Source organism: Sorex fumeus, unplaced genomic scaffold (assembly GCF_029834395.1).
Source record: "Sorex fumeus unplaced genomic scaffold, SorFum_2.1 ptg000054l, whole genome shotgun sequence".
In the NCBI taxonomy this organism is placed as follows: Eukaryota; Metazoa; Chordata; class Mammalia; order Eulipotyphla; family Soricidae; genus Sorex; species Sorex fumeus.
In genome coordinates, this window is record NW_026606111.1 from 25,675,686 (window position 1) to 25,702,308 (window position 26,623).

General features: G+C 40.8%; 1 protein-coding gene across 2 annotated transcripts in view; it reads left to right on the forward strand.

Annotated features, from left to right (window-relative positions):
• Positions 1–26,623, forward strand: part of SOBP (sine oculis binding protein homolog) — a 152,094-nt gene that overhangs the window by 20,810 nt on the left and 104,661 nt on the right. For both annotated transcript variants that reach the window (XM_056124974.1, XM_056124975.1), the window contains exon 4: positions 24,866–25,017. In XM_056124974.1, the coding sequence (XP_055980949.1) occupies positions 24,866–25,017 (152 nt within the window). The remainder of the gene's footprint in view (positions 1–24,865; positions 25,018–26,623) is intronic.

The window sequence follows — 26,623 nt, forward strand, 5'->3', positions numbered from 1 at the left end:
CCCTCCTTCTTCTTTCTTTCTTTTTTTTTTTGTTGTGGGGACCACACCCAGCAGCGTTCATGGTTTACTCCTGGCTTTGTGCTCAGGGATTACTCCTGGCTCAGGGGACCACATGGCATGCCGGGGATGAACTGAATTTGGCCATGTGCAAGGCAGAAACCCTACCCACTGTACTACTCTGGCCTCAAGGCAAGTTGCTTCTTGTTTGAGGTGCTGCATCTGGTCACTCTTCACCAAGAGTGAGTTTCCCCTGGACAGGTTCTCCACTGCCCCTGTCCATTTCCAGCAGTCAAAGGGATTTGATTGGGAACATGAAGCTTCCAGGTGCTCTTGGATCTCCACACTCCCTTTGTACAGTTGCATGAACTGTGGGGGTTGCGTGTTTCTGGGGCATGGGGAACTGCTATTCACTGGAGAGGGGGAGCTCCATGTGCTTTGACAATTACCACAAACATTGACTGTGCTCTGACTGCACACGCTTTCCTCTGTCCGCAGGAGAGTTCAATTGCTCACCCTCTTTCAGAGACAGCCTGGCCCTTGGGGTAGGATTTGTGACATCACAGTTGTTACTATGGTGATAGACTTGTTATAAACATGAGATAATGGCTGATTTTGCACTTTCCTTATTTGTTTAACCCCCTCAAGCAGGAAGGGAATCACCCATTTTCCTTAAATAAGAATCACAGACTTCTGCAGTGTCTGCAGTTAAGGTTTTGCTCTATAAAATAGCCTTTAAAGAAATGCTATTATAAAAACAATATTAGAAAATAATAGAAAATATTGATCAGATCTTTTTTTTTAGAAGCATTCCTTTATCCTTCTAGTCTGAACAGAGTATGTGAAACCTTCCTTTGCTAATTTAAAAAATCACAGCATGAACATGGTCTGATGTGGCAGGAGATTTATCAGCAAGAGTCTTGAAAGATAACTCAGGTTAATTATATTGTAACCTTCCTGTAATTCTTCTGATATTAGGATTTTTAAAAAAAAATATGGTTCTTCCCTTTGGGACTTCATTCAAAGAGAGCTGTGCCAGTGAAGGGCTTTCAGTATGGACTGTCAGAGCCAGGTGCTAATGAAATCTCCATCAGAATTATTAGGCCTGTTCCCCCCTCCCCCCCAAGTTTGACTATTGAAGTAAAATCTTTCAAAATAGATGAAATTTTAATTTTGCAAAGGCTTTCTTTTCATCCTTACTCCTTTGCAAGTGTGGTAACCTTCTGCTCCATTGACAGGGTGGCTCTTGGCAGTGGTTGAGAAGATTTGGGCCTTCCCACCTTGTCTAAGTAACCCACCAGCTAAGACTGGTATTTTTATCTCCCATCTCACACTTACTTCATGACAGCATTTACTCTCAAGACACACACACACACACACACACACACACACACACACACACACACACACACGTACACCCTCAACCAAATAAATAAAATAATTAGTTTAGGAGCTGGGGGCTGGAGCAATAGCACAGTGGGTAGGACATTTGCCTTGCACGCAGCCAACCCGGGTTTGATTCCTTTGTCTCTCTCGGAGACCCCAGCAAGCTGCCGAGAGTATCCTGCCTGCGTGGCAGAGCCTGGCAAGCTCCCCATGATGTATTCGATATGCCAAAAACAGTAACAACAAGTCTCACAATGGAGACTTTACTGGTGCCTACTCAAGCAAATCGATGAACAATGGGAGGGCAGTGCAACAGTGCAGTTTAGGAGCTGGAGGGATAGGGCAGAGGTTAATGCATTTCCCCTGCCCCTGACAGACCAAGATTTGATGCGCAACACAGCATATAGTCTCCCAGCACCAGGATTGATCCTTGAGCAGAGCTAGCTCTGAATACCTTTAGGTTGGTCCTAAAACCAAAACAACAGCAGAACCCCAGATGCTAAGTGTAATTGCTTTTACTTACAACAGGAAGATGAAACGCAACAATCTCTTCTAGGGGAAGTTTCTGAGCCCAGCTACAAAACAACCTTGTATCTGGGAAGCACATGTTAGATTTGAGTCTTTTGACAGGTTCCCCAGAGGCTGACAAGTCCAGAAGCCTTAATCCATGAATACTTTAAAAATGTAATGAAATTAAGGAAAAAGAACACAAAGCAGGAGGAAACCTTCCACTCCATGCATTGATAGAGCACGTACTTTTGAATAAAATATCTTTGACCTGAGGGGCTGGAGTCCATAGCACAGCAGGTTAGGCACTTGCTTTGTAATGGGGACAGACCTGGGTTCAATCCCCAGCATCCCTGTGCCCTGCCAGGAGTGATTTCTGAGTGCAGAGCTCGGAGTAACCCCTGAGCATTACCAGGTGCGGCCCTCAAACAAAAAAACAAACTATCTTTAACCTGAGAAGGTAAGTGGCCTTATTCTTATTCTCCGTCAGGTGCTCAGATGTGAGGGGGCAAGAGCCACGTGGCACACCCGGGCTTGAGTGAAGGGAGACGGGAGCAAGCTCCTAAAGCCAGCTTGAGTTTCTGTGTGCAGGAGCCTCTTGACTTCCTTTGAAAACGGCGACCATTTCCTCTCTAGGATGGTTTGCTTTCACTGAGCTTTCCAAATTTGCGTTCAGTCATAGTCATGGAAATGTGATATATTTTTCCAGGCAAATCTTGAAACTCTTTAGGGGTTATAAGAACTAGGCTCTGAGGAACCATTAGTTTAACGGAGACTACAGAAAACATCCACGTGATGTGCTCAGCTCTGTGTCTATAGGCGAGTAACTCAGAGTTAATAAGCATGTTACTTTTTGGCTCTTTTAATTCTTACAATTCTTACGGAGAGTTGTACTTGCAGGGAAGTGGGAATGAGAATGTGGTTTGCATTATGGTCATTATTTATTTTATCTGTTATTCAATCTTCTTGGGGTTTGCATATGAACGATGTATTCCAAATAGCCATTGAGAAAACAGGATTTAATCAAAATTGCTTTGCCATTTATTTATTTGTCCAGCTTTAAAAATATGATTATTAAATAAAATTACCTAGAGTTAATGGGATTTGGATGACTTGCTATTTATATAACATTTCTGGGAAGAAAAAAGAGTTTCATTGAATCCTCATATTTGGAGAGTTTTCCAAGTGACTTAGGACAAGGACAGGAGGAATTCTGTGAATGGCTGGAATTAACATATGTCAATAGTTAATAGTTAAAAGTTAATAACTATTAACTTATTCCAGCAGTTAATAGTTTAATGATATAATCTCATCATAGTTAATGTTTCTGAACATTTATTGTAGGTCAAGCATTATGCTGACAGATTATCTCATTTAATTTTCTTATTAATACCGTGTGGATGTTATGAACCTTATTTTACAAACAGGAAAACTTTACAAACAAGACCCAGGAAAACAAAGCAACCTTTCTGGGATCACATAAGATGTTATAGGTATAATACTTGAATCTAGGTTTGATGTTTCCTAACCCACATTTGAAGGCTTCACCATTAGGTTATATAAAACAATGTCAGTAAATTATTCATTTACTGACTACGCTTCATGTTGTTCTATGTAATATGAAAACATGTATTACCATCTCTGACCACCAGGAACTTGTAATGTAGTTGGCATATATTCAAAAATCATTCTAGTCTGACCTGTAAGGTGTGATACAGAAGGGCAGTTAAAAGGGAACAGTGGAAAGTCTATAGGCAGGTAATGAGGAAATGCAGTTTTTGTTCACCTGAGGAAGGGAATGCATCTGAAACAAAATATAAGATAGAAGATTGTAATTTGAAATTTAAAGTGACTGAAAAAATAAAACACCCAAAGGTGAAGCCTGAAAATGTTATCTACTCTGATATTGTTTATATTTTATCTTTCTCCATATATTGAGGGATCTTTGAAAGTTGTATGTCCCAGTCAGAATCAAGCAAATTCCAGTATATCCTCCATTTATTTATTTATTTGGCTTTTGGGCTGTACCTGCAGTGCTCAGTTACTACTGGCTATGTACTCAAGGATCACTTCTGGCAGTGCTCAGGGTACCATATGGGATGCTGGGCATCGAACCAAATGCCTTGCCCCCTACCTACTATTTCTCCAGCCCCATATTTTATCTTTTAAAATTACAAGTAGCAGATGTAATTTGAATAGTAGCACAATAGGATAAAAAGACTACCAGAGCAAACACCAATAGTTCTAAGTTGTTAATGCCATTTATTAGATGTATAAGGTCCTCCCATTGATCGTCGATTTGCTTGAGCGGGCCCAGTAACGTCTCCATTGGAGACTTTGTTGTTACTGTGTTTGGCATATCGAATACTCTTGGTAGCTTGCCGGGCTCTCCGAGAGGGGCGGAGGAATCGAACTTGGGTCGGCCATGTTGGCTGTCTTGTAAGGCGAACGCCCTACCCGCTGTGCTATCACTCCAATTAGATGTATAATTGTGGATAAATCTCTTAATCTGTCTAAGCTTTGACTTCTTGTCGAAAAGTGAGCCTATGTAATATGTAATTTTCCTAGATTTATAAAATGCTGAATTTGCAACTTGTGTAGTAAATGACCCTCCTCCTTAAAAAATTCAAAAGGGTTTGTGTATTAGTTGGCTTTAATAAATTTGTTAATTAAATTATGACATATAAAGCATAGTTATGCATAGTTATGACAACCTAAAATCTGATGGAAGGTTTCTAGCACTTATGACAACTTTCAGTAATTATTTTAACTCTGAAAGAATGAGTAGTTTGAGTAACATGCATAAGATTTAGGAAAAGTGTTAGAAAATAATGTGAATAAATAAAAGAAGGATCATGCCATCCATGTGTTCTCAGAACTAATCACTTTATTTTGTTTTTGTTTTGGAAGGACCTTCCCAGAAGGACTTTAGGTTATAAGGGCTACAGCTGGCAGTGCCAGGCAGGTCACACAATGCCAGGGACCAAATCTGTGTCTCCAACATGAGTTCCAGCCCTCTGAGTTATCTTCCTATCCCACAGAGCTGTTCACTCTCATGTCATGAGATCACTGGAAGTAATTTCCAGGATTTCTATCAAAGAAAACTCATGTCATATTTAAATGTATCAAATAGGCAGAGAAAGAAATAGAAGGCTCGAATAGTTCTACAACTATTAAAGGTATTAAATATTTTCTACGAAGAACTTTCTTTTTTACTTTTTTTTTTGGTTTTGGGTCCACACTCAGTTGTGCTCAGAGTTTATTCCTGAGTTTCTTTGTGCTCTGAGATTACTCCTGGCAGGGACCATATGAGTTGCAAGAGTTGAATCCAGGTACTATGTAGCTGTTAGAAAGAGGAAGTCATGAAATTTACATACAAGTGGTACTACATGGAAAGTATCATGTTAAGCGAAATGACTCAGAAAGAGAGGGATAGACATAGAAAGATTGCATTCATCTGGGGAACATAAAGTAACAAAATAGGAGATTAACACTCAAGAATGGCCGAGATTAGTACCAGGAATTTTACTCCATGTGGCTGGAGGCCAGCCACACATGCTAGGGGAAAAGGGAGCTCAGATAGAGAAGTGAGCACCAAATAAAGGGTTTTGGGAGGATCCTCCCAGGATGGGAGCAGCATGCTGAAAGTAGACTATAGACCAAACATGATTGTCACCCATTGCCTCTTTTGCAAACCACAGAACCCAAAAGGAGAGAGAGAGAGAACAAAAGGGAATGCCCTGCCACAGAGGCAGGGTGGGATGGGGGGTGGGAGGGATACTGGGATCCGTGGTGGTGGGAAATGCGCACTGGTGGAGGGATGGGTATTTGATCATTGTATAATTGAAACCCAATAAAAATTAAAAAAATAAAAGAGTTGAATCCAGATCAGTCACATGCAAAGCAAGGCTTTACCCACTGTCTTTCAAGCCCCTCTACAGATAATTTTCTAGACCAGATAGCTTCAGTGGTAAATTTGGCCAAACATTTAAGGGAAAAATGAAATAAAATAGAGAAACCTTCCTGGACAATAGGAGAATAAACAATTTCATTCATTTTATAATCCTGAAATAGTTTTGGTACCATCAAATAATGACATTAGCGGTAAAGAAAATGATAATTTAATGCAATTGAGTTACATTAAAATAAAAAGTCTATTTATTAGAACCACTAATCTAAAATCCTGAAGGGAAGTCATAGCAAATAAAAAAGTGATAAGTACAAAAGGACCATTATACCTAATTTCACTCTTTTGTAGGAATGCAAGGTTGATGTAAATTTTTTAATTTACTCAATAAAATTAACCTTACACAAACAGAACAGAATAAAAGAAAACCTTATATAATACTATCAATATGTATAGAGACATAATTGATAAGGTTTCTTACAATATTAAATTCTTGACAAGGTTAGAATATAATGAAAATTTTCTTATATGACAAAAAATACCCTCAAAAAAACCCATAGCACAACTCCTATTTAGTAGTGAAATGTTGAAAGTTTTTTCTTTGAGATTAAGAATAAGATCAAGATAACCACTGTTACCAATTAATTATATTTCATATTGTACTAAAATTCACAAACTCATAAAATAAGAAAAATATGAGATTTGGGAGATAAAGATAATATTTTAGACTTTCTTCTTTTACTAATACACAGATACACTTATAATTAATGAGCACATTTATCAAGATATCTAAACATAGTCAATATTCTCATCCCTTTTTCTCTCAATACATCCACAAAAATAAAAACTTGAAAGGATTTAAAAATGGCAATTAAAATGGCTTCAGATTATCAAACTATCTTAGAAAAATCTGCCAAAATAGTTCAAAATTGTTATATAGAGAATTAGAAACATTGCTTATAGAAATAATAGTTGAATAGATGTGGGACATACCATGTTCATGAATTGGAGAATATTCTAAAAATGTAAATTCTTCTTCAATTTATCTGTATATTTATTTCAGTTCTGCTGAAAAAAATAAAGTTCCCAGCATAAAGTTTTGTGGAACTTGAGGGGCTAGAGAACTAGTATAGGGGATAATGTGCTACACTTACATGTAGCCAAACTGGGATCTATTCCCTGCACCCCATATGGCCTTCTGAGTCTACCAGAGTCATTCCTGAGTGCAGAGTCAGAAGTAAACCCTGAGCACCATTGGGTGTGGCCCCAAAACAAAGCAAATATAACAACATAACATTTTGTGGAACTTGAAAAACCGTTTCCAAAATGTGCATGAAGAGGCAACATGGAAAGAATTGCCAAGACAATTTAGAAAAAAAAAAAAACCTGAGCATATACCCCGGAGAGGCAAAAAAGTATAGTCGAAGCAACCGACATCTGCAGTTATCTGTTCATCGCAGCACTGTTTACAATAGCTAGAATATGGATAAAACCTGAGTGCCCGAGAACAGATGACTGGTTAAAGAAACTTTGGTACATCTACACAATGGAGTACTGTATAGCTGTTAGAAGATATGAAGTCATGAAATTTACATACAAGTGGTACTACATGGAAAAGTATCATGCTGAGAGAAATGAGTCAGAAAGAGAGGGCTAGACATAGAAAGATTGCATTCATCTGGGGGACATAAAATAACAAAATAGGAGACTAACACCCAAAAATAGCTGAGATAAATACCAAGAGGTTTACTCCATGGCTTGCAAGCCAGCTTCACACTCTAGGGGTAAAGGCAGCCCAGATATAGAAGGGAGCACCAAATGGGGGGTGTTAGGAGGATCCCCCCAGGATGGGAGAAGCATGCTGAAAGTAGACTCTAGACCGAATATGATTGCCACTCAGTCCCTCTTTTGCAAACCACAGCACCCAAAAGGAGAGAGAGAGAACAAAAGGTAGGATGGGGTGGGGGGATGAGGGGGGTGGGAGGGATACTGGGATTAGTGGTAGTGGAGAATGGGCATGGGTAGAGGAATGGATACTCGATCATTGTACAATGGAAACCCAAGCACAAAAATTTGTAAGTCTACAACTGTACCTCATGGTGTTTCACTAATAAAAATAAATAAATAAAAAAATTAATAAAAACCCTGAAATTAAAAGATTTAAACTCTAAGATCTCTGCCCTTATTATAAGACTAGAATAATTAATATAATGTGGTAATGATACAATGTCACACAGTTACATATTTCAGTGGAGTTGGGAAGCAGATTTAGTCAGTTACAAGTAACTGACAGTTGTATTAGCTTTGTTGCCATAACAAAATATCCTGGCCTGGGTGGCTTCAATAACCAAAATGTGTCTATTAAATTTGTCTAACAGTTCTGAAGAAGGGAAGATTAAGACTAAGATCCTCAGGCTCAATATCTGGTCTGGACCACTGTATCCTTAAGTTGTACATAGCTAGCATCTCCTGAGTCCTCTTGTAGTAGAGAATGATAGCGAGTTTTCAGAATTCTTAAAAGGGTTTAATCTTATTGATCCAGGCTTCTATCTTCATGGTATCACCTAATGTAATTAATTCTTAATGGCCCCATCTCTTAATAGCATCTCAGTTGGAGCTAGGGAGTCAATGTGAATATTAAGAGAATATAGTCGTTCTATAACTACAAAGATGACAATATGGAGCAGTGAGGACAAGATTGTCTTTTCAGTAACGAGCACAGGGAAGACAGTGTGTATTGACTCTTTGCACCAGTCACGGTCACGGTCCTCCCATTGTTCATCGATTAGCTTGAGCGGGTCCAGTAACGTCTCCATTGTGACACTTGTTACTGTGTTTGGCATATCGAATACGTCACGGGGAGCTTGCCAGGCTTTGCCGTGCTGGCAAGCTACTCTCGGTAGCTTGCCAGGCTCTCCGAGAGGGGCGGAGGAATCGAACTCGGGTTGGCCATATTGGCTGCGTGCAAGGCAAACGCCCTACCGCTGTGCTATTGCTCTAGCCCGATTCTTTGCACCACTAAAGAAAAATCACTTCTAGATGGATTGTTGAAATAAATGTGACATGTAGACTACTAGCTTGTAGAAGAACGCTTAGGAGAATGAATTTATTATCTTTGATAGATATATGTTTCCTTTTTTGTTTGTATATTGAGCCATACCCAGTGGTGTTACGAGCCTCCCAACTCAGTTCTTGGAGATTGCTCTCTGGTTGCTTGGGAGATCATATTAGTGCCAGGGATCCAGCAAAGCACAAACACAGAGAACTCAGTCCTTTGATTTATCTCTTCAGCCCCCCAGCTAATATGTCTGTATACCTTCACACTGGTACTGCAGTTTGTGTTAATTAAGCCTCAGTCGAGTGTGAGTCACCAATGGTGTATGCTGATGTCAACATGTTAAACTGAAAGCATTGTACATAGGGAAAAATGTTGTTTACATAGACTTAAAGTCAAGAATTTCTCTTGATTAACAAACATCTTTCAGAAGAAAATGCAAATCACTTTGTGGGCAGAGATATGATACTTATAGTGCTTTATGAGGACTCATAATTATGATAAATTATGTAATTTGGAGGAAGTAAGATGGTTGCCTTGCATGAGGAAGATTCTAGTTTGATCCCCAGTGACACATCTAATAATTTTAGCACCACCAGGAGTGACCCCTGAATAGAACAGAGCTAGGAATAGTTTCTGAGCACTGCTGGGTGTGACCCAACTCTCTACCCCCAAAATACAATATTTAAGAACCTACATAAAAAATTTAAAATTGCAACTGAAAAATAAACAAAAAATTGTAAATGGCATGTTGCATTAATTGGTCTATAAATGTATACAAAGTTGTTCAATCTTATTAGTCATTAGGAAAATGGAATTTAAAAACATGATGAGATACTAGTACATGAAAGTTAGAAGTGTGAAAATTAAACCAATTGACAGTTCCTAGTGTTGAAGAGTATAAAGAGCAACTGGAACTCTCATGCTTTGCTGTGAGAGTATGAATCTGTTCTACTACTCAGGGATAATTTTCGTATCTATTAATGTTGGATATGCACATCCAATTTATCCATTAATTCATCCTAGAGGATTACTCAGCATATACATGTGGATATATACATTCCAGTATCCATTAATTCACCCTAGAGAATAATTCAGTATGTGTGTGTGTGTTTGAGCCAGAGACATACAGAAGAATATCATAATGCTTCATTGCAACAATTAAAAATGGATCATGATCATGATCTTCTAGTTGTTTATCAATTGCCTCAAGCAGGCACCAATAACATCTCCTTCTTCCTAGCCCTGAGATTTTAAAAGAACCATATTCAGTGCTCTTTCAGGGCTAGGAGAATGAGACCTATCATTGTTACTGGTATTTGGCATATTGAATACGACACGGGAAGTTTGCCAGACTCTGCCATGCGGGCAGGATACTTTCGGTAGCCTGCCAAAAAATGGAAAATACCTCAAATTTTCATTGAGTGGTTAACATGGTCTCCTCTGTGATCTCTGGATGGCTGAGTGTGGGTATTGTTATGTGATTGTTATCCATTCCTCATTCAGAGAAAAAGATTCCTTGTCTCAAGCCATTTTGGGTTCTTGACTAAGAGACCTAGATAATTAAAAAAAATTTTAACTTCTTTTTCTCCAATTTAAGCAACTAAGCCCTAGAACATAATTCAACATTTTTGCCCTATACCTAATCTGTTCATGACATTCTCAGATTGAACATTTTAAATGTCATCGTTCTTTATTAAGAAGTTGCTATCTATTTAAATACATTATGGTGAAGCTTGTAAGTTAAGTTAGAGGCTTAACACACACACATATCCCTCATAGTGACATACTTGGGAGCTACATTTGGTATTAAAGTAGAGAGAAATGTATGGGCACTGGGTGAATGACCAAAGAATGACATCCTATACTCTGTACCAGTGCTTCCTGTCAGAGGGTATCTTTGCTTCCTGGAGATCTTTGGCAATATCTGGAGATAGTTTTGATTGTCAAAACTAGGGGAAAGGATGCTACTAGCATTGAGGGATGCTGCCAAACATCCTTCAGCACAGACAGATACAACAGGCATTATCTGGATGAAAATGTCCATAGGGCCATGGTTGAGAAAACAGGTTCTACGGTGATGACAGCTTTGTAGACAGGCACCTCTAATGTGGCACTCCAGATCCTCTTGGCCCCTTCTTTTACTGCAGCAACTGTCAGAGTTTAGTTTAGGGGCAGCTTAGCCATGTTCATTCAGAAAGAGCCTGGCCATAGACCTCCAATGTTAGTGTCTAGCTTCTTCCACTGGGACCTCTTTGATGTGGCATCAAGGGCTTCATGGAAATCCTTTTGGCACCTGCTTACATGTGTAAATTGCAAGTGTGGGGAATTAACACAGGAGATCAGTGGGCTATGAGAGTTGATGGATAAAGTCTTTCACCTTTGTCCCCTGGGTAAATAATTATCAAATTGTATTTCCTAAACACTAAAGACAGCTCTTTATGATTTATCATTGGTATACTTCAAATAGTGGCCATTCAGTAACATCTTTATATTGACTCATTCTATTTACCCCCTGCTCCCACCCCTCGCTTTTTAAAAAAATTTCCTATTTTTCGGTTTTGCATGCCTTCTAAACTACCTGAATACATACTGTCTCAAATTGTTTTCTGGGAAACTCAAGATAAAATACCTGGTCTATGTGTTTCCACAGTAAAAGACCAGAAAGTAATGGAAAAGAACATGAAGAACTAGAATTTTATGAACATCCAGTTTTCTCTGGAAGGTCAATCAAATATAAAGGTGGTGACAAGATTCTGGATGGTACAGACATTGAAGAGCTCAGGAGGGGTCGCTTATAAATGTATTCTATCAGCCAAATAATATTTTAAACCTCTTGAAATAAGGGCAAGAGACAAGAGTGATGGCCCTATGGAAGTAGGAAAAAGGAGAAAGTGAAGTTAGGAGTTCATGAAGAAGGGAAATGAAAATGTACCTCTTCCTGGATCTTTTAAATGGATCTTGTGATTTCTTGGATGTGGCTTCATGAACACAAACCATAGCATGGGTGTCAGTGAGTTAATCAGAATGTGAGAGGTGATGGAGCTGGAGAGATTGATTATACATCAGGGAAGGCACTTATTTTGCACACAGTCAACCAGGTTCAATCCCTGGCTCCCCATGTGGTACCCTGAGTCCCATTAGGATTGATCCCTAAGTGCAGAGTCAGAAATAAGCCCCAAGCACCACTGGATTTGACTCATCCCTCTCTCTCCCCCCACAGTAAAGAATGTGGTAGGTGAGAGGGAAAGAATTGGCAGGAAAGACACCAGATGCTGTCAGCAGTTAACACCATGAGTGGTAGAGCTGGGAGCTGAGATGGGCATCTCAGTGAAGCTGTTGGTTCTGGAGGCTGGAGAGGTGTATAATACAGCTGGAGACACCATGAAAAGAGTATCTCACGAGATAGCTGTGTTGGTTTGGAGATCTTTGTCTGGTGGAGGATAACTTGCATGGCAGAAATCTACCAATAGAGTCCGGGGGACTTTGCGGAGAAAAGACGACTCTGTAAAAACTCTCGGATTGTCTTGAGTCCACCTCTCTTGTATCTGGGCTGTTTGGCATATTGTGCTTCCTCACCTCAGCCAGGAGGGAACAGTCATGAGACAGTCTCTCTCTTCAGAGAGCCCTTCAGCCATTCAATCCTCTCCATCCAGAATTCAATAGGTAGTTCAAGAAAGATGAAGGGGAACGTTAACTGGTGAAGGGACACATAAAGTAGGGTTTCCTAGTTCTTTTCCACATATTCAGACAAGGGCCGTTTTCCCTATTCTTCCGTCTATTGAACTTGTAGCTCTGGGCTTGGAAGGAAGGAGAAAACAGTGAATGCTTTGCTCTTGCTTCTTTTGACTCTTCTCCTGTCCCACTTTCCCCCAATACACACGCACTCCTCAGTCTGTTTCTAGCCCGTCGGTTCATTAACAAGCCAGCATAGTTTTCTCCTCGGTAGAAACCCTGAGAAATGGGACATGCCTCTTGTCACTGACTGCTTTTGTCTGTTTGTTTGTTTTTGCACACCCAGGGCATGTTCAGGGCTTACTCCTGGCTCTGTGTGCAGGCATCATTCCTGGTAGGGGTTGGGGGAATCCTATGGAGTGCTGGGGATTGAACTTGGGTCAGCTGTGTGCAAGGCAAGTGCCTCCTATTATACTGTTGCTATGGCCCTGTATCGGACTGCTTGTAACCTCCTTGGTGGTCCCCGGCCACAAATGGCGTTATGACCTGCTGTGTAGCCCTGAGTGTAGCCCTGCTTTTCATACTGTGCTTTGACTTCTTCCTGGGACGAGGAAGAAGGTAGCCTTGGGAAGTGCCTTGAGCCCTTAATCATGTTTGTCTTGTTTGTCAGTGTAGTCTCAGCGACTAATACAGTGCCTGGCACAAAGTTGAATAAATAAATGAATCCTTTGTCTGCAATTAAGATTTCTCCTCTGGGGAGATTTGTCAACTGCTGTGGGCCCCATTAAGCTTAATTAATGAGAGCCAGATTTTGAAGGGGAAATGAGCCCTTTAGATACAGAATAGGTAATGAAAATCCTTTCCTTGCTCTGTGGTCCTATATAAAGCAAATGGACCCTTTAGCTCTAATATCCTGCCATTTGGATTTTTTGGGAGATGATGCATAGAGATGTGGGTTGGGGGTTTGGCTTGCTTTTCCAGCATTGATGAATTGCCACTACACATCTTTTGACCTGGCTCTGTTGTCTCTAATCACTTGTCACCTAGAGGTGGACTTCAGTCATGGGGGTGGGAGAGGGAGGGAGGGAGGGAGAGAGAAGAGAGAGAGAGATAGAGAGAGAGAGAAGAGGAGAGGAGAGAGAGAAAGATAGAGAAAGAGAGAGGTGTGGTAGACAGGAAAGTCATGAATGCAACCCAGTTGTCTCAGGGCATCATAGATTAGTTGGAGCATTAGATTCAGGGATTGGAGGTAGGATTTTGCTTGAGCTCCTCCTTTATTGGAATTGTTTATGGCAATCACCCAGTGAACATGAATTATTTAGTCTCTTAAGAGTAGTATTTCTCTCCCATTGCCTTGTTGTTGGCAATTAGGTTGGCAGATTCAGTGATTTTCTCTGTAGGACTTTCCAGGAAAAGGGTTGAGTTCTATTTGGTGTGTGTAGCTACACCACAGGACTTGTGGCTCATGGGTTTTTGTGTTCAGTGATTCTTCTTAAGATCTGTTGGGTGTTGGTCAGTATATCCAGCTTTGGCCATATAGTTGCAGACATTGTCTGCCTGGTGAAGACACAAGGGGCTCCAGATTATGGAGAATCCAATTTTAGGCAAAAGAGAAGAAAACTTTCTAAATGACCCATGTAGACATGCTCTTGCTTCAAGGCTAACAGGGGAGCAGAGTGGCCTGAGAGACTTCTTCTCAAGTCCAGTCTTGTGGATTGTCTCTAAAGACACGTCCATGGCCAAACTTGCAAAATATCACACATTCTACCTCCTCCTTAAATATTCCTAAATATGAATTGGTTGAATTACAAAGTCCTATGTAGGATTGTTGCTTTAGCCCATTGTTTTCCAGACACATTTGAGATGGCAGATGCCAAAGTGAAGTAGCACACAGAATTTGCATTCTGTGGAAGGTCCCTTGGGAGATGTTGCAGCGAGAACTCTGTCTTTGCTTCCTGCCATCTTCCTTTCCTCTTCCAGAGTTTCATTCATTTGATATTTTGGTTTTTTGGGCCACCTGGAAGGGCTTAGGGCTTACTCCTAGCTCTATGCTCAGAGATCACTGTTGGAGGACTCGGGATGCCAAGGATTAAACCTACATGTAAGGCAAGCACCCTACCTACATGTAAGGCAAGTGTGCATTATCACTCTCACCCTCTTCAAAAAGAAAAAAAAAAGCATGGTTTTATGACCTTAAAGGATCTTTCCTTGTGTTTTTCTTCTTTGGTCAAATGCTGAGGGAAATAAGTGAGAAAGGGACATTGGAAAGAAATCAAAGTTACTTTGCTTGAATTTGAGTAGAGTCAAGTCTTTGAACTTTTCCCTGGTCTGCATTGGCTAGAAACACAGGTTTCTGGGCCACACCCGGTGGTGCTCCGGGGTTACTCTTGGCTCTTAGGATTTACCCCAACCCCCTTCTCAGTAACTTTGGAATGTCATCTCCTTTCTTCTGAATCTTTTCACCTATTTGTCCATCTATCTGCCCATGCACCAATCTATACATTTCTTCATTTAATCAACAGTGCTGCGCATTGGCTGCATAAAGGTGAATGAGACATGGAATTTTCTCTCATGATCACTGAGGCATCTATTTGTTGAACAAGGTCATAATCTTTCTGAGTCAGATCCACTCTGCTAGTGTTCTGTTTCTCAGCACATCTTGGATCCTGCCGTGCCCGACTGCAGGAATTTTGGGAGTTCCTTATTAGCTGTGCAATAAAACTGGACCCTGGGCTGGATCGATAGCGCAGCAGGTAGGGCATTTGTATTGCATGTGGCCAACCTGGGTTCGATTCCCAGCATCCAATATTGTTCCCTGAGCACGTCAGGAGAAATTCCTGAGTGTATGAACCAGGAGTATCGCCGGATGTGGCCAAAAAAGAAAAACAAAAACAAAAACATCTGGACCCCGCTTGCTTCGTAGCTGAATGAGATTCAAGGAGCTCCTTGTCCAGGCTTCCCAGCCCCTGACAAATCTGCTTTTCTCTTTCTACTATCTCTGTCACAAAGTCACTTCAGCTCTCTTCTCTGTCCTTGAACCTGTTTGTTACTCCTTGGGTCCTGCTGTTTCTTCTGGCCTTTTCCCTTGTTCTTGCCTTCTCTGGAACTTTTTCCCTCTTCAGATCCTATAAACACACCTCAGGTCTGTGTTCTTTGGCCTCTAACACTTCTCTGAACCTCTGCCCTGCTCCATTCTGCTGTCATATGAGCGAGACACTGTTTTCTGTCAGTTTTCTTGAGAGCAGGACTATGTCCTATTCCATTCAGAATTTTTGACTTTTTTTTAATCTAGTACAAGTATATAATATAAATGTGCAATTCATTTATGAATCACATCTTTTTCATATGTATGTATGCATATGTATCTCATATATATACTATTGAAAGTTGGCTAGAACTGGAGAAATAATATAGGGATAGTATAGATAATATACTATAGGGATTAAGGTGTGTGACTTGCACACAGCCAGCCCTGAATTTGCTTTTGGTTTTTGTTTTGTTTTTATTTTTGGGGGGCCACATCAGGCATGCAAAACCTATGCACTACCTGCTTTGCTATCTCTCTAGCTCTGGCCAGTTCTGGAACCTATAATCCCCTGAGCCCTACCAGGAGTGATTCCTGAACACAAAGCAAAGAGTAAGTCCTAAGCACTGCTAGGTGTGCCCACCCCCAAGTTTGCTAGAAAAATTTCATTAGAAAATTAAAAATTAACTTAAAATTCCATCATTTTCCTCTAACAGTATAATATGTGTGCCTTCCTTTTACTCACTGGAGAAAAAATATTTTGGAGTACAGTGCTACTCTATTTATAGGGATGTAGACTATTTAAAGTCTTTATGTTACTTCAAGTAGTCATATTTCTAAAAGAAGAATAGGAATTATTTTATGTACTACAAAGAATCAATGTTGTCTGGCACCTCTATCATTTAATTGCATCTGTCCTTTTAATGAGAAATAAGTGAAGTAAATATTACTAAATCAGACTCTGCCATTTGGGCAATTTTTGATAGTTCAGTTACTAAGGTGGCAGATATTTTCACTTGTTACTATGATACTTTTAAAGTGAGCAAACTTCTCAGATACTTAGAACCACCCATGTGTGGATAGCTGATGTAATGATTGCAAAAAATTTCCATCTATTAATTACAGAATATGTGGCAGTACAGTGATATATTTGGCAACACTTTGTCAACTACTAATTCAGAAAAGTAATTTTTTAAAAGAATGACTGTAACTGAAGCTTTTATTAAATCTAATGGCTTTATTCTTAAATAGTCTGAGTTTGTGAAATGTACCCAGTTATTACATTCAAAGGTAATGGTTCTCCACTGTCATCCAAGAAATGACACCCATCCTTTGGGTTCCTCTGGAGTGCTCCTATCTGGACAGCTCTCCTTTTCTATGACTCTGATGCCAGCTGTCTAAGAAAGGGCATTCCCTGTCACACACTCCTCCTTTCCCTCATTTGAGCCTTTGCAGGGTGAGGGCAGCCATGCCTGTTTCTTGTTTGAGTGGCTTATGTCAGGTAACTAGAAGGGGCAGTATAAGTCCTTGAACCCACATCCTCTGTTTCTTTGCTCCATCACACCTGGTGTTAAGCAATAGTCACTTCAATTTGGCAAAGCAGTGAATATGTGCCACCTGATTTGCTTAAAAAACAGGTCACTCCCTTAAATTGTATTAAATGGATCTTGGGGCTGGAGTGATAGCACAGTGGGTAGGGTGTTTTTTTCTTGGACTTGGCCGACCTGTGTTCAATTCCCAGCATTCCATATGGTCCCGCGAGCACCACCAGGAGTAATTCCTGAGTGCATGAGTCAGGAGTAATCCCTGTGCATAGCCGGGTGTGACCCAGAAAGAAAAAAAATGGATCTGCCTGTTGCTTTTTTTTTAAGTGACATATTTTCTTGTGATGTGGCATTACTAGATAATACTATTACTCCCTTCTCCTTTAATTCCAGACACTCTGAAGGTATTTGGCCTTAGGCTCAGTAGGATTGGCCAGTATTTATTCATTTATGTTGTCTGTTTTATCTTAATTGACTGATTTTAGCTTGCTCTAGTTATATGTCTGGGGTGAGACATTATCAAAGCAAGGCCTTTCTTTCTTTCTTTCTTTCTTTCTTTCTTTCTTTCTTTCTTTCTTTCTTTCTTTCTTTCTTTCTTTCTTTCTTTCTTTCGTCACACTCGGTGATGCTCAGGGGTTGCTCCTGGCTCTACACTCAGGAATTACTCCTGGCGGTGCTCAGGGGACCATATGGGATGCGGGAATCGAACCTGCGTCAGCTGTGTGCAAGGCAAACGTCCTTCCCACCATACTATCGCTCCAGTCCCAGCAAGGCTACTTGTGTGTCTCTGCCTATCCTGTCTCTGCCGTGAGAATTTCTCATTTGAGCTCTATCTTTACTTCTTCACTCCACTCTCTGAAAACATGAGAACTTGTTCTTTGGGAAGATTCACTCATTTTAAAGCATAAAAAGTGTTAACCACAGTATGTGTGGAGCGATCTTATTTTCAGGGAATTTGTGTTTTAATGGGATATAAAAAATAGCTACCGGAATTACTCTCTAATGTTTGAATTAAGTCTGAGCAGGTAAGGCACACACCTTTGAAGGTAGAATGTCCTGCTGATACTTTTTATACTTTGAAATTATAGATATAAGTGCTTCTCCATTTCACCCACGTGGAAAGTCTACCTTATCCATGCCCTGCTGTTTCCCCCTCTGCTTACAAAAGAAAACAAGCCAGTGTATTCCTTTTTGTGACTAGAATGACTGCTTCTGGCTGTCTCATCATCTAATGTTTAAGTAGCACTTTCTGGTGCAGGTTCAGGCAGAATGTTTGCAGCAAATCCATGTTTCATAGTCATGAAGAAGTAAAAGCGTGCGCTGTCAACCTTTACATTTTTTTAATTTTAATTTTCCAATCAGCAAATGCTGATTGAATAACCCTTCAGCTGTCTCCTCAAAAACACTTTGACCCCTTTGATCCCATTTTCTTTGTCTGTTAGCATGTTGTCGAGCCGTTTCGGATGTGAGTAACCTTACAATCTGTAATAGCTTTTTTTTTTTTTTTTGGTGGAGGGAGGTCTGTGTAGGAGAGGTGTGTGCACTGGGAAAATTTGTGGTCTCTAGGGTGCAGTGATCAAGAGCCTGAGCTCTGGGGTCAAATGGCCTGGTTTACATCCAGGCTTTGGTTCCTGCTGACTGTGTGATACGAAGGACACTGCTTAACCTCCACAACTTCCTTTTCCCACCTGCACTATAGGATACTCCTAGGCCCTGCCCGGACTGTGACGGTTGTCATTAAGATGAGATGACAGATTTAAAGAACAGGGCAATCCTAAGTACTGAATAATGGCTTGCTAAGTATATTCTCTTTTGGCTCAATGCTCCAGTTTTTCTCTGAGTCTACTTGTATGTTTGGTTCGAGAATACAAAGAATTGTACAAAAGCACTGGAGGACTCTAGTGACTGTTACTATTGGACTCCCCTAAATATTTCGGAATTGACTTTATTTTTGAGAAGGGCTCCAGAGAGAAACTTTTAACCTTAGAGGGTTTTTTTAGCAGGGGGAGGGGAGTTGGTGGGATGGGGGTGGCACACCCAGCAATGCTTAGGGATTGTCCCTGGTACTGCACTCAGGAATTATTCCTGATCAGCTCAGGGGACCATATGGGGTACTGGGGATCGAACCCAGGTTGCCTGCATGCAAGCAAACACCCTACCCACTGTACTGTCTTTTCAGCTCCTAGCCCTAGTTTCTTATCTGTCTTCTGTGCCACATTTTTATTCTGTTCTTACATAGAACTGATCCAACAAATCTATCAATAGAGCACTGTACATTTTATGGCACAGGGAGCACATAGGAGTGACCTTAGACCACCTTGAAATACACCTCAAATATAACTCAGATTTTGAAATGATTATCTGAATATGTGCATTCTAGACTATTCGAGGAGAGAAACATCAAAACCACTAAATGTTTCAAACTTTTCCCTTAGTCTTAGATACCCAAGAGAGTTACAAAGGCATGGTAGACTTATAGCTTTATTCCTTGGGGTTCATTAAGGTCCTCCTGATTTTCTCTGGACTCTCTGAAGATGAACTAATGTGCTAATTCAAAAACCTTTAGAGGATCACTGATCATTGGCTATCCTTATTTTTTTTTAAACAATCACCACATGAGACAGTTTCTCAAACAACTTCATCAAGACATTCAAGAAATATTTTATCTCCTGCTTGTTGGAGACATGATAAACCCAACTTTTATTTCATCTCAGAAGAATTAATCCTAGCTTCTTTTGTGATGTAATATAAAATAATGTTCTAAAGCTTTTTAAATTCTAGATTGTTTCTATAGCTTTTTGAATTTTAGATTTGTAAGAGTTGCCCTAAAAATTTTGCTTAATTAAATTGCAAAGAATTGGTGCAAAGTTTTCATGATTTATTGAAACATGCATATTTTGACTGATGCATATTTCTATGATATTATCATAAGAGAATTTCTTCACGTTATACCAGCTATTCATTTGAGAATATGATTTAATGTTATACAGATTTTGCATATTTTTTTGTCTTCGGGCCATGCCCAGCTGTGTTCAGGGCTTACTTCAGGCTTTGCACTCAGAGATCACCCCTGAAGGGACTTGGGGGCCATATGGGATACCAGGGATCAAACCCAAGTCTGTAGTGTGCAAGGCAAGCACCCTGTGCATAGTATACTATTTCTCTGGCTCCAAGATTCTGTATTTGTTGTGGAATTTTTATGATAAAAATTAGCCTCTTAACCATAAAGACAATTCTGTGAATCATCGGTGGAGTACAATCTCAACTCTTTAAGTAGAAAATCAGTCTCTTCCCCAGTTTAAAGAAATTTTATTTGTCTAGATTGTGGGTATCCCAGCTATTTGGGTGCTCATCCCAGGTAATCCATATTTGCTACTAACATAAGGGTGGGCCACAACTGGCAGTGCTCTGGGGGTCTTTCTCGGTGGTGCTTGAAGAACCATATGGCGTTTGGGATCAAACCCAGGCCTTCTACATGCAAAACATATGTTTAGTCACTTGAGCTATCTGTCCATTTCTAAAGAAATATTTTTAAAAAATTAAACATTTTGGGCTGGAGCCATAGCACAGCGGGTAGGGCGTTCGCCTTACACGCAGCCAACATGGCCGACCCGAGTTCGATTCCTCCACCCCTCTCGGAGAGCCCGGCAAGCTACCGAGAGTATTCGATATGTCAGACACAGTAACAACAAAGTCTCCAATGGAGACGTTACTGGGCCCGCTCGAGCAAATCAATGATCAACGGGAGGGCCTTTACCTTTACCTTTTACCTTAAACATTTTGGGGCTGGAGTGTTAGTACAGTGGTAGAATGCTTGCTTTACTTGTGGCGCATCTCTGGGTTCAATCCCCAGCACTGCACATGGTTCCCCCAAACCCTACCAGGAGTGGTCCCTGAGCACAGAACCAGGAATAATCCCTGAGCACTTCGGGGCATGGTCCCAAAACCACTAACCAAACAAAATCACATTTTTAGGGCTGGAAAGATAGTATGGAGGTTATAGTACTTGTCTTGCATGTGGCCAACCCTGGTTTGATCCCCGGCACCACATGGTCCAGAGCAGGACTGGGAGTGACCCCTAAGCGCAGAGCTGGGAGTAGATTCTAAGCACTTCCAGGTATGGTCCAAACTTCCTGCAACCTCCTACCTGTAATTTCAAAACTGAAAGATAAAAACCTTAAGAACTAGGACCTTCTATTCTGTCAGTGTATTGTGTGCAAAAATCATACCTGGATTTCAGGTTGGAACATAAAGATGTGGTTGGTGAAATGAATCAGTTCTATTAGTTAGATTTTAAAACCCCTTGGTTTTATACACTTGAAGTTCACTTTGTAGGGGTGTAGTTACACTCTTCAAGATGGAGCACAAGTTCATGTCTGGTGGTAGAAATCTTATCTGTTTTAGTTGATGAAATTAATTTAGACAATCACAGTTCTTAGCTGCTTAAATCTAACATTTAAGGTGAATTTTGCTAAGATTTGAATACCTGAGACATCAGAACTGTTTGCTTGAACTCTTGGGATAATCCACTTACCAAACTCTTCGGAGTTTTTCCAAAGTGTTTGCCTTTATGACGTGGAATTTAGTAAAAACGGATGGGGATGTCGAATTATTTAACAGGACCGATGCTAACCACCAAAGAATTTTCCAACTGCCAGACACAAAGCAAAAGTGCAGTTTCTTTTGCTTCATCTTCCCATATTGTTATGTTGTAGTTCAAATGATTTGTGAAAATCATTTTCTTTGAAATTCTACTTTTTGTTGAGTTATTGTGTATGTCTGGAAGCAAGTATCCTTGCTTCCACATAAAAACAGCAGCAATAACAACAGCAACAACAAAAACCAAAAAAAATTTTTTTAAAAATCTAAGGCAGTGTGTGGTAGTGGAGCTGAGCCACAGCTTGAGCCTGTCTGTACCCTCCCACCCCCTCCTCTGGACTATATTGAAGAAGAAACAATGAAGGGAACTGAATGCATGATCCAGAATGACTCCTTGTAAAGTGGGGGGGGGGGTGATCTCATCTTTGAATTGTAAAAACAGTAATCTTCCCCCCATAACATTTTCTTTCCTTACAGATTTCATCAGAAGCAAATTTATTGCCAGCGGATCATTTGTGAGAGTTCTGCTCTATCATCTTCTTTTTCAGGAACTTAAGCTTTTTTTATTTAAAAATGGGGCCACTCCCAGCAGTGCACCAAGGCCTCCAGGGCCATACTTGGCAGAGCTGGAGGGGGCATCCAGCGTCGGGGATCAAACTCTGGGCCTTGAGCACACTAGGCTTGCACTCGACCACTTGCTGCTCTTGCCATTGCCCAGGTCTCATGCATTTTAAGATTTTAAAGCAGTTAATGGATTGGGAAAAATGGAAATGATTTTTGCCAGTTAGTTTAATAATGACATATTTAAAAATAATGCTATTTGTGACTGAATTCAAAAATAGGATCTGCCATACTCTAAATTATAGAGTTTTATTAAACGTTTGGATGTCATATGTCTCTGTGTGGGTAGATGTCAGGTTAGGAATTCTACAAAAGATAAATAAACCTTCTTTGAGTGGAACAAATTATTAAGTTCAGTAACTATGCCACTGCAATTCATGTTATAGATCTATTTAAAGAAAATTATGTTATCAAAAGTACTTGATTAATATACCAAAGGGAATTTTTTTAACTGTCTCACTTGGTAATTAACAATGAATCATAATACACAGCTTGTGAAATAAAAGTTGTCGTTAACATAGCAAAATTATTCCATTAAGGTAAACAAAATACTGCGTGTAGTTCTGAGTGATGACACTCAGGGAGAATGTGGTGTAGCACCGCACTGCAAATTAGTTTGCTTCTGATTTTGCAGGCTGATGACCATACTGCCTCAAACCAAATCTTCCCCCCCCGCCCCCCCCCCCCCCCCCCTGGAAATGGAATGCTTGCATGACAGGCTTCGTGAGCCAGGACTCTGTCAACCGCTTGGGACCATCCCTTGCTTAGCAATTAGTCATTGGGGAATTTTATTTAGAATTCAGACAGCACTAGACCAGAGTTTGTTGGGGATTTTGTGATTACCATTCATGTCCAGAGCATGAGTCTGGGTTAGTTAAAAAAAAAAGAAGAGGTTTGACTAATAGTTGCAGTTGGAAACATCACACACACACACACACACACACACACACACACACACACACACATACACACACAGAGTCAACATGGAAGCCTGAGAAAATTCAGTCTACAGCAAAGCTCCTAGAAGGCATACCCACCCCTCCCCCAAAAAATCAAAAACAACAACAAAAAAAAAAAAAAAAAAAACAAAGGAAATGTTTCTTAAACTCATCTAAGTCTCCTTCTGAGACATCCCCCATCCCACCCCTAGCTTCAGGCATTGTAGCACTGTAGCACTGTCCTCCTGTAGTTCAACAATTTGCTCGATCCCAGTAATGCCTCCATTATGAGACTTGTTGTTACTGTTTTTTTTTTTGCATATCGGATATGCCATGGGTCATTTGCCAGGCTCTGCCGTGCAGGCGAGATACTCTCAGTAGCTTGCCAGGCTCTCCGAGAGGGGCAGAGGGATTGAACCCAGGTCGCCCTACCCGCTGTGCTATCGCTCCAGCATCTCTGGCACATTTTGATCATACATAGCTTCTTACCAGTTGCACTAAGAATTATTTGATATTTTTTAAAGTAAATAGGCTCACTTTTCTAACCTTTTTATAACTTGCTTGAAGGGGTAATATTTGTGATCACTCGTGGTGCTATTTAAATTTGTCTTACATACAAAAGAATTCCTGTATTTGAATATATTGAGGATATTTGTACACTACTAAATCATTCTGAGCACCTTTATGACTCAAGTGATGGGTCCCCCAGGAACTGGGAGGACCCCCATTCTGGCTGAAAATGTTCTGGGCCACACTATCTGACTTCAGTCTCATGACTGATACCCCATTATCATCCACCCAGGGACCAAGAACAGCATCCCATGGAGGAAAATTAGAAACTTGCCTGAACTTCCCTGAGAGTGCCTTCCCTCTACCCTACACACACACACACACACACACACACACACACACACACACATTTCCTACAGGAAGATTGTTACATAGGAGACTACAGTGAGCCAGGCCTGTGTCTTTCCATTGATGAACTACTTCACACCTTCTCATTTGGGACTAATCATAGCTCTTGGGGAAACTGTGTATGTCAAGATCTCATTACCCCTACATCATGTCACAGGATGGGGGAATTAGCCAAGCTGAGCAGGTGTTTGACCGTTCATGTGCCCATTAGGCATCATGTTTGTAGCTTAGCCTTGAGGCTTCCCACCCCGTGCAGGTTTTGTAGGATTTCAGTCGTATTTTTGGGAAAATGGGTCATTTTGCAGTCGTTGGTAGTATTGCAAATGGTTTAACTGGGCTGGGCAAGCATTTTTACTAGGTTAGGAAGCCGTTGGAGCAACCATGGTCTGCAATCATGCTTTGGTGTGTAAGTAAATGATGTCTTCAGAGAAACTTAGGAGTCGAACACACACACACACACGCACGCACGCACGCACGCATGCACGCACGCGCGCGTCCTCACATGCACGCACGCGCGCGTGCTCACACGCAGGGAATTTTCCTACCAAGAACTGGCTCTTCTGCCAGAAAGAAGTGAGTGAGGGATAGAAGTTAAAATCAGATCCCAAATAAGTCTGTGAGATTCAGGGTGTGTCTAAGTTTGAAGGGATGTTTGCTTCTGATATGAACATTTTTCTTATACTTTTATTATAGAAGATGATGTGTCAAATGTTCAAATAATGTGTGCCTGGTGCCAGAAAGTGGGAATCAAGCGCTATTCCCTGAGTATGGGAAGCGAGGTGAAAAGCTTCTGCAGCGAGAAGTGCTTTGCGGCCTGCCGACGAGCCTACTTCAAGAGAAATAAGGTAAGAGCAGCGCAGAAAGAGGCGGCCGCACCGGCTGCGCCACACCCCGTGCGCATGTGCCTCTTAGCTTCCCGCTGACACTATGCACCTTCTCCTTCCTTCCTGTTCTCTCTGTTCTCTTTCTCTGTCATACTGTCATATAGAAGCTGTTTGGAACCAGGAATCCCTCTCCACGGTGTAACTCATTCTGTAGGGGTCTCTCTCTCTTTTATTTTTTCTTTCCCATTTTGGTGTTTGAAATTCCCCCCTTGTGGGTGAATGTATCACTAGACCCTGGTGACGGTGATTGCAGTTGGTATTCTAAGTGACAAGCGTGTCCCCACCTATAGTGTGCCTAGACAAGAGGCTCTGAGCACTAATGGAAGATGTTTCTCTCAACGGCTGAGGAATTAGCTCTAGAAGCCGTGACCAGGAACTTTTAGTTAAGACTAGTTCCCACCTGGAACCCAAAATGCCATCCACAAATTCTAGTTAAGGAAAATGGATCGATTCTCCTCTGACACCTTAATGCTGAAGTGGATTGATACTGCGACCGAGACAGAATGATAATGGGCGACAGCCTCGCTCCCTCGCACAACGGGCATTGACAAGTAGCTCGGTGGGTGAACACAGGAACAGCCATGGCAGTTTTTGTCCAGTTTTGTTTTCCTGCGTCTTAGATCTGAAAATGTCCTTTTCAAGGAGAAATGGTCCTCACTGATGAGAAATGGAATGCATGATGTCTTTGCAACCCTACATGCACATGGATACACAGCTAAATTTTTTTCATCTTTAAAAAGAACTGCTATGGCATTTTGCTACCAGATACTGAAATAAATTGCTAGTTCTTGATAAATTTCCTTTGATCTGTTGAGCTTCCTTAATTCATAAAACCATTCAAATTTTGCCAGATATTTCCATTTCCATATTACAAGATCAAAATCTGTCCTTTTTGGGAAGCAAACAGTTATTAATTTAAAATTTGATATCTGCAGTCCTGAAATGCTAATCTCACTGCATTGCTAGAAGCACTGTTGCAGCAAATTATTTTCTGCAAATTTGGGTCACATTATTCTGCCAAAAAAACATAATGCCAAAAGAATTAGGCTTCCGAATTCAGTGGGGTGGAATTTTAGTAGCAGTCTCCAAGAATTAGGCTCTTAATCTTCACTGGAACAGAGAGACAAATAAGGAAATTGTTTGAAGTTCTTTTAGGACACTCAGTAGTCAAGGTCACTTTCCTTTGGGGGGCCCTGGAACTGCAGTGGAGGTGGGTAGAGGAGCACTTGTGAGACAGGGTTTGTTTTGGTATGGGGCAGGGGAAGGGTGGAGGATTAAAGTGATCTCTGAGACCCTGGGACTCCCGTTTTGAATGCCTAGCACTGGGGCAACAATCCTAGGAGTGGCCTCACTGCTTCTCTTCAAAGCCCTACTTACCACAACAAAATACTTTGCATTCCGTCCCAGAAGACAGGGCCATAGAATCCAGGCTTTTGTATTTCAGTGATTCTGCGGACTTTAGGGTTTGAATCTTGATGGACTGCCTATAGTGAATAAAATCATGCAAGATGAGTGGGGCCAATCCTGGGCATAGATTTAACCTTTCACAAAATGATTTCAGCATTAG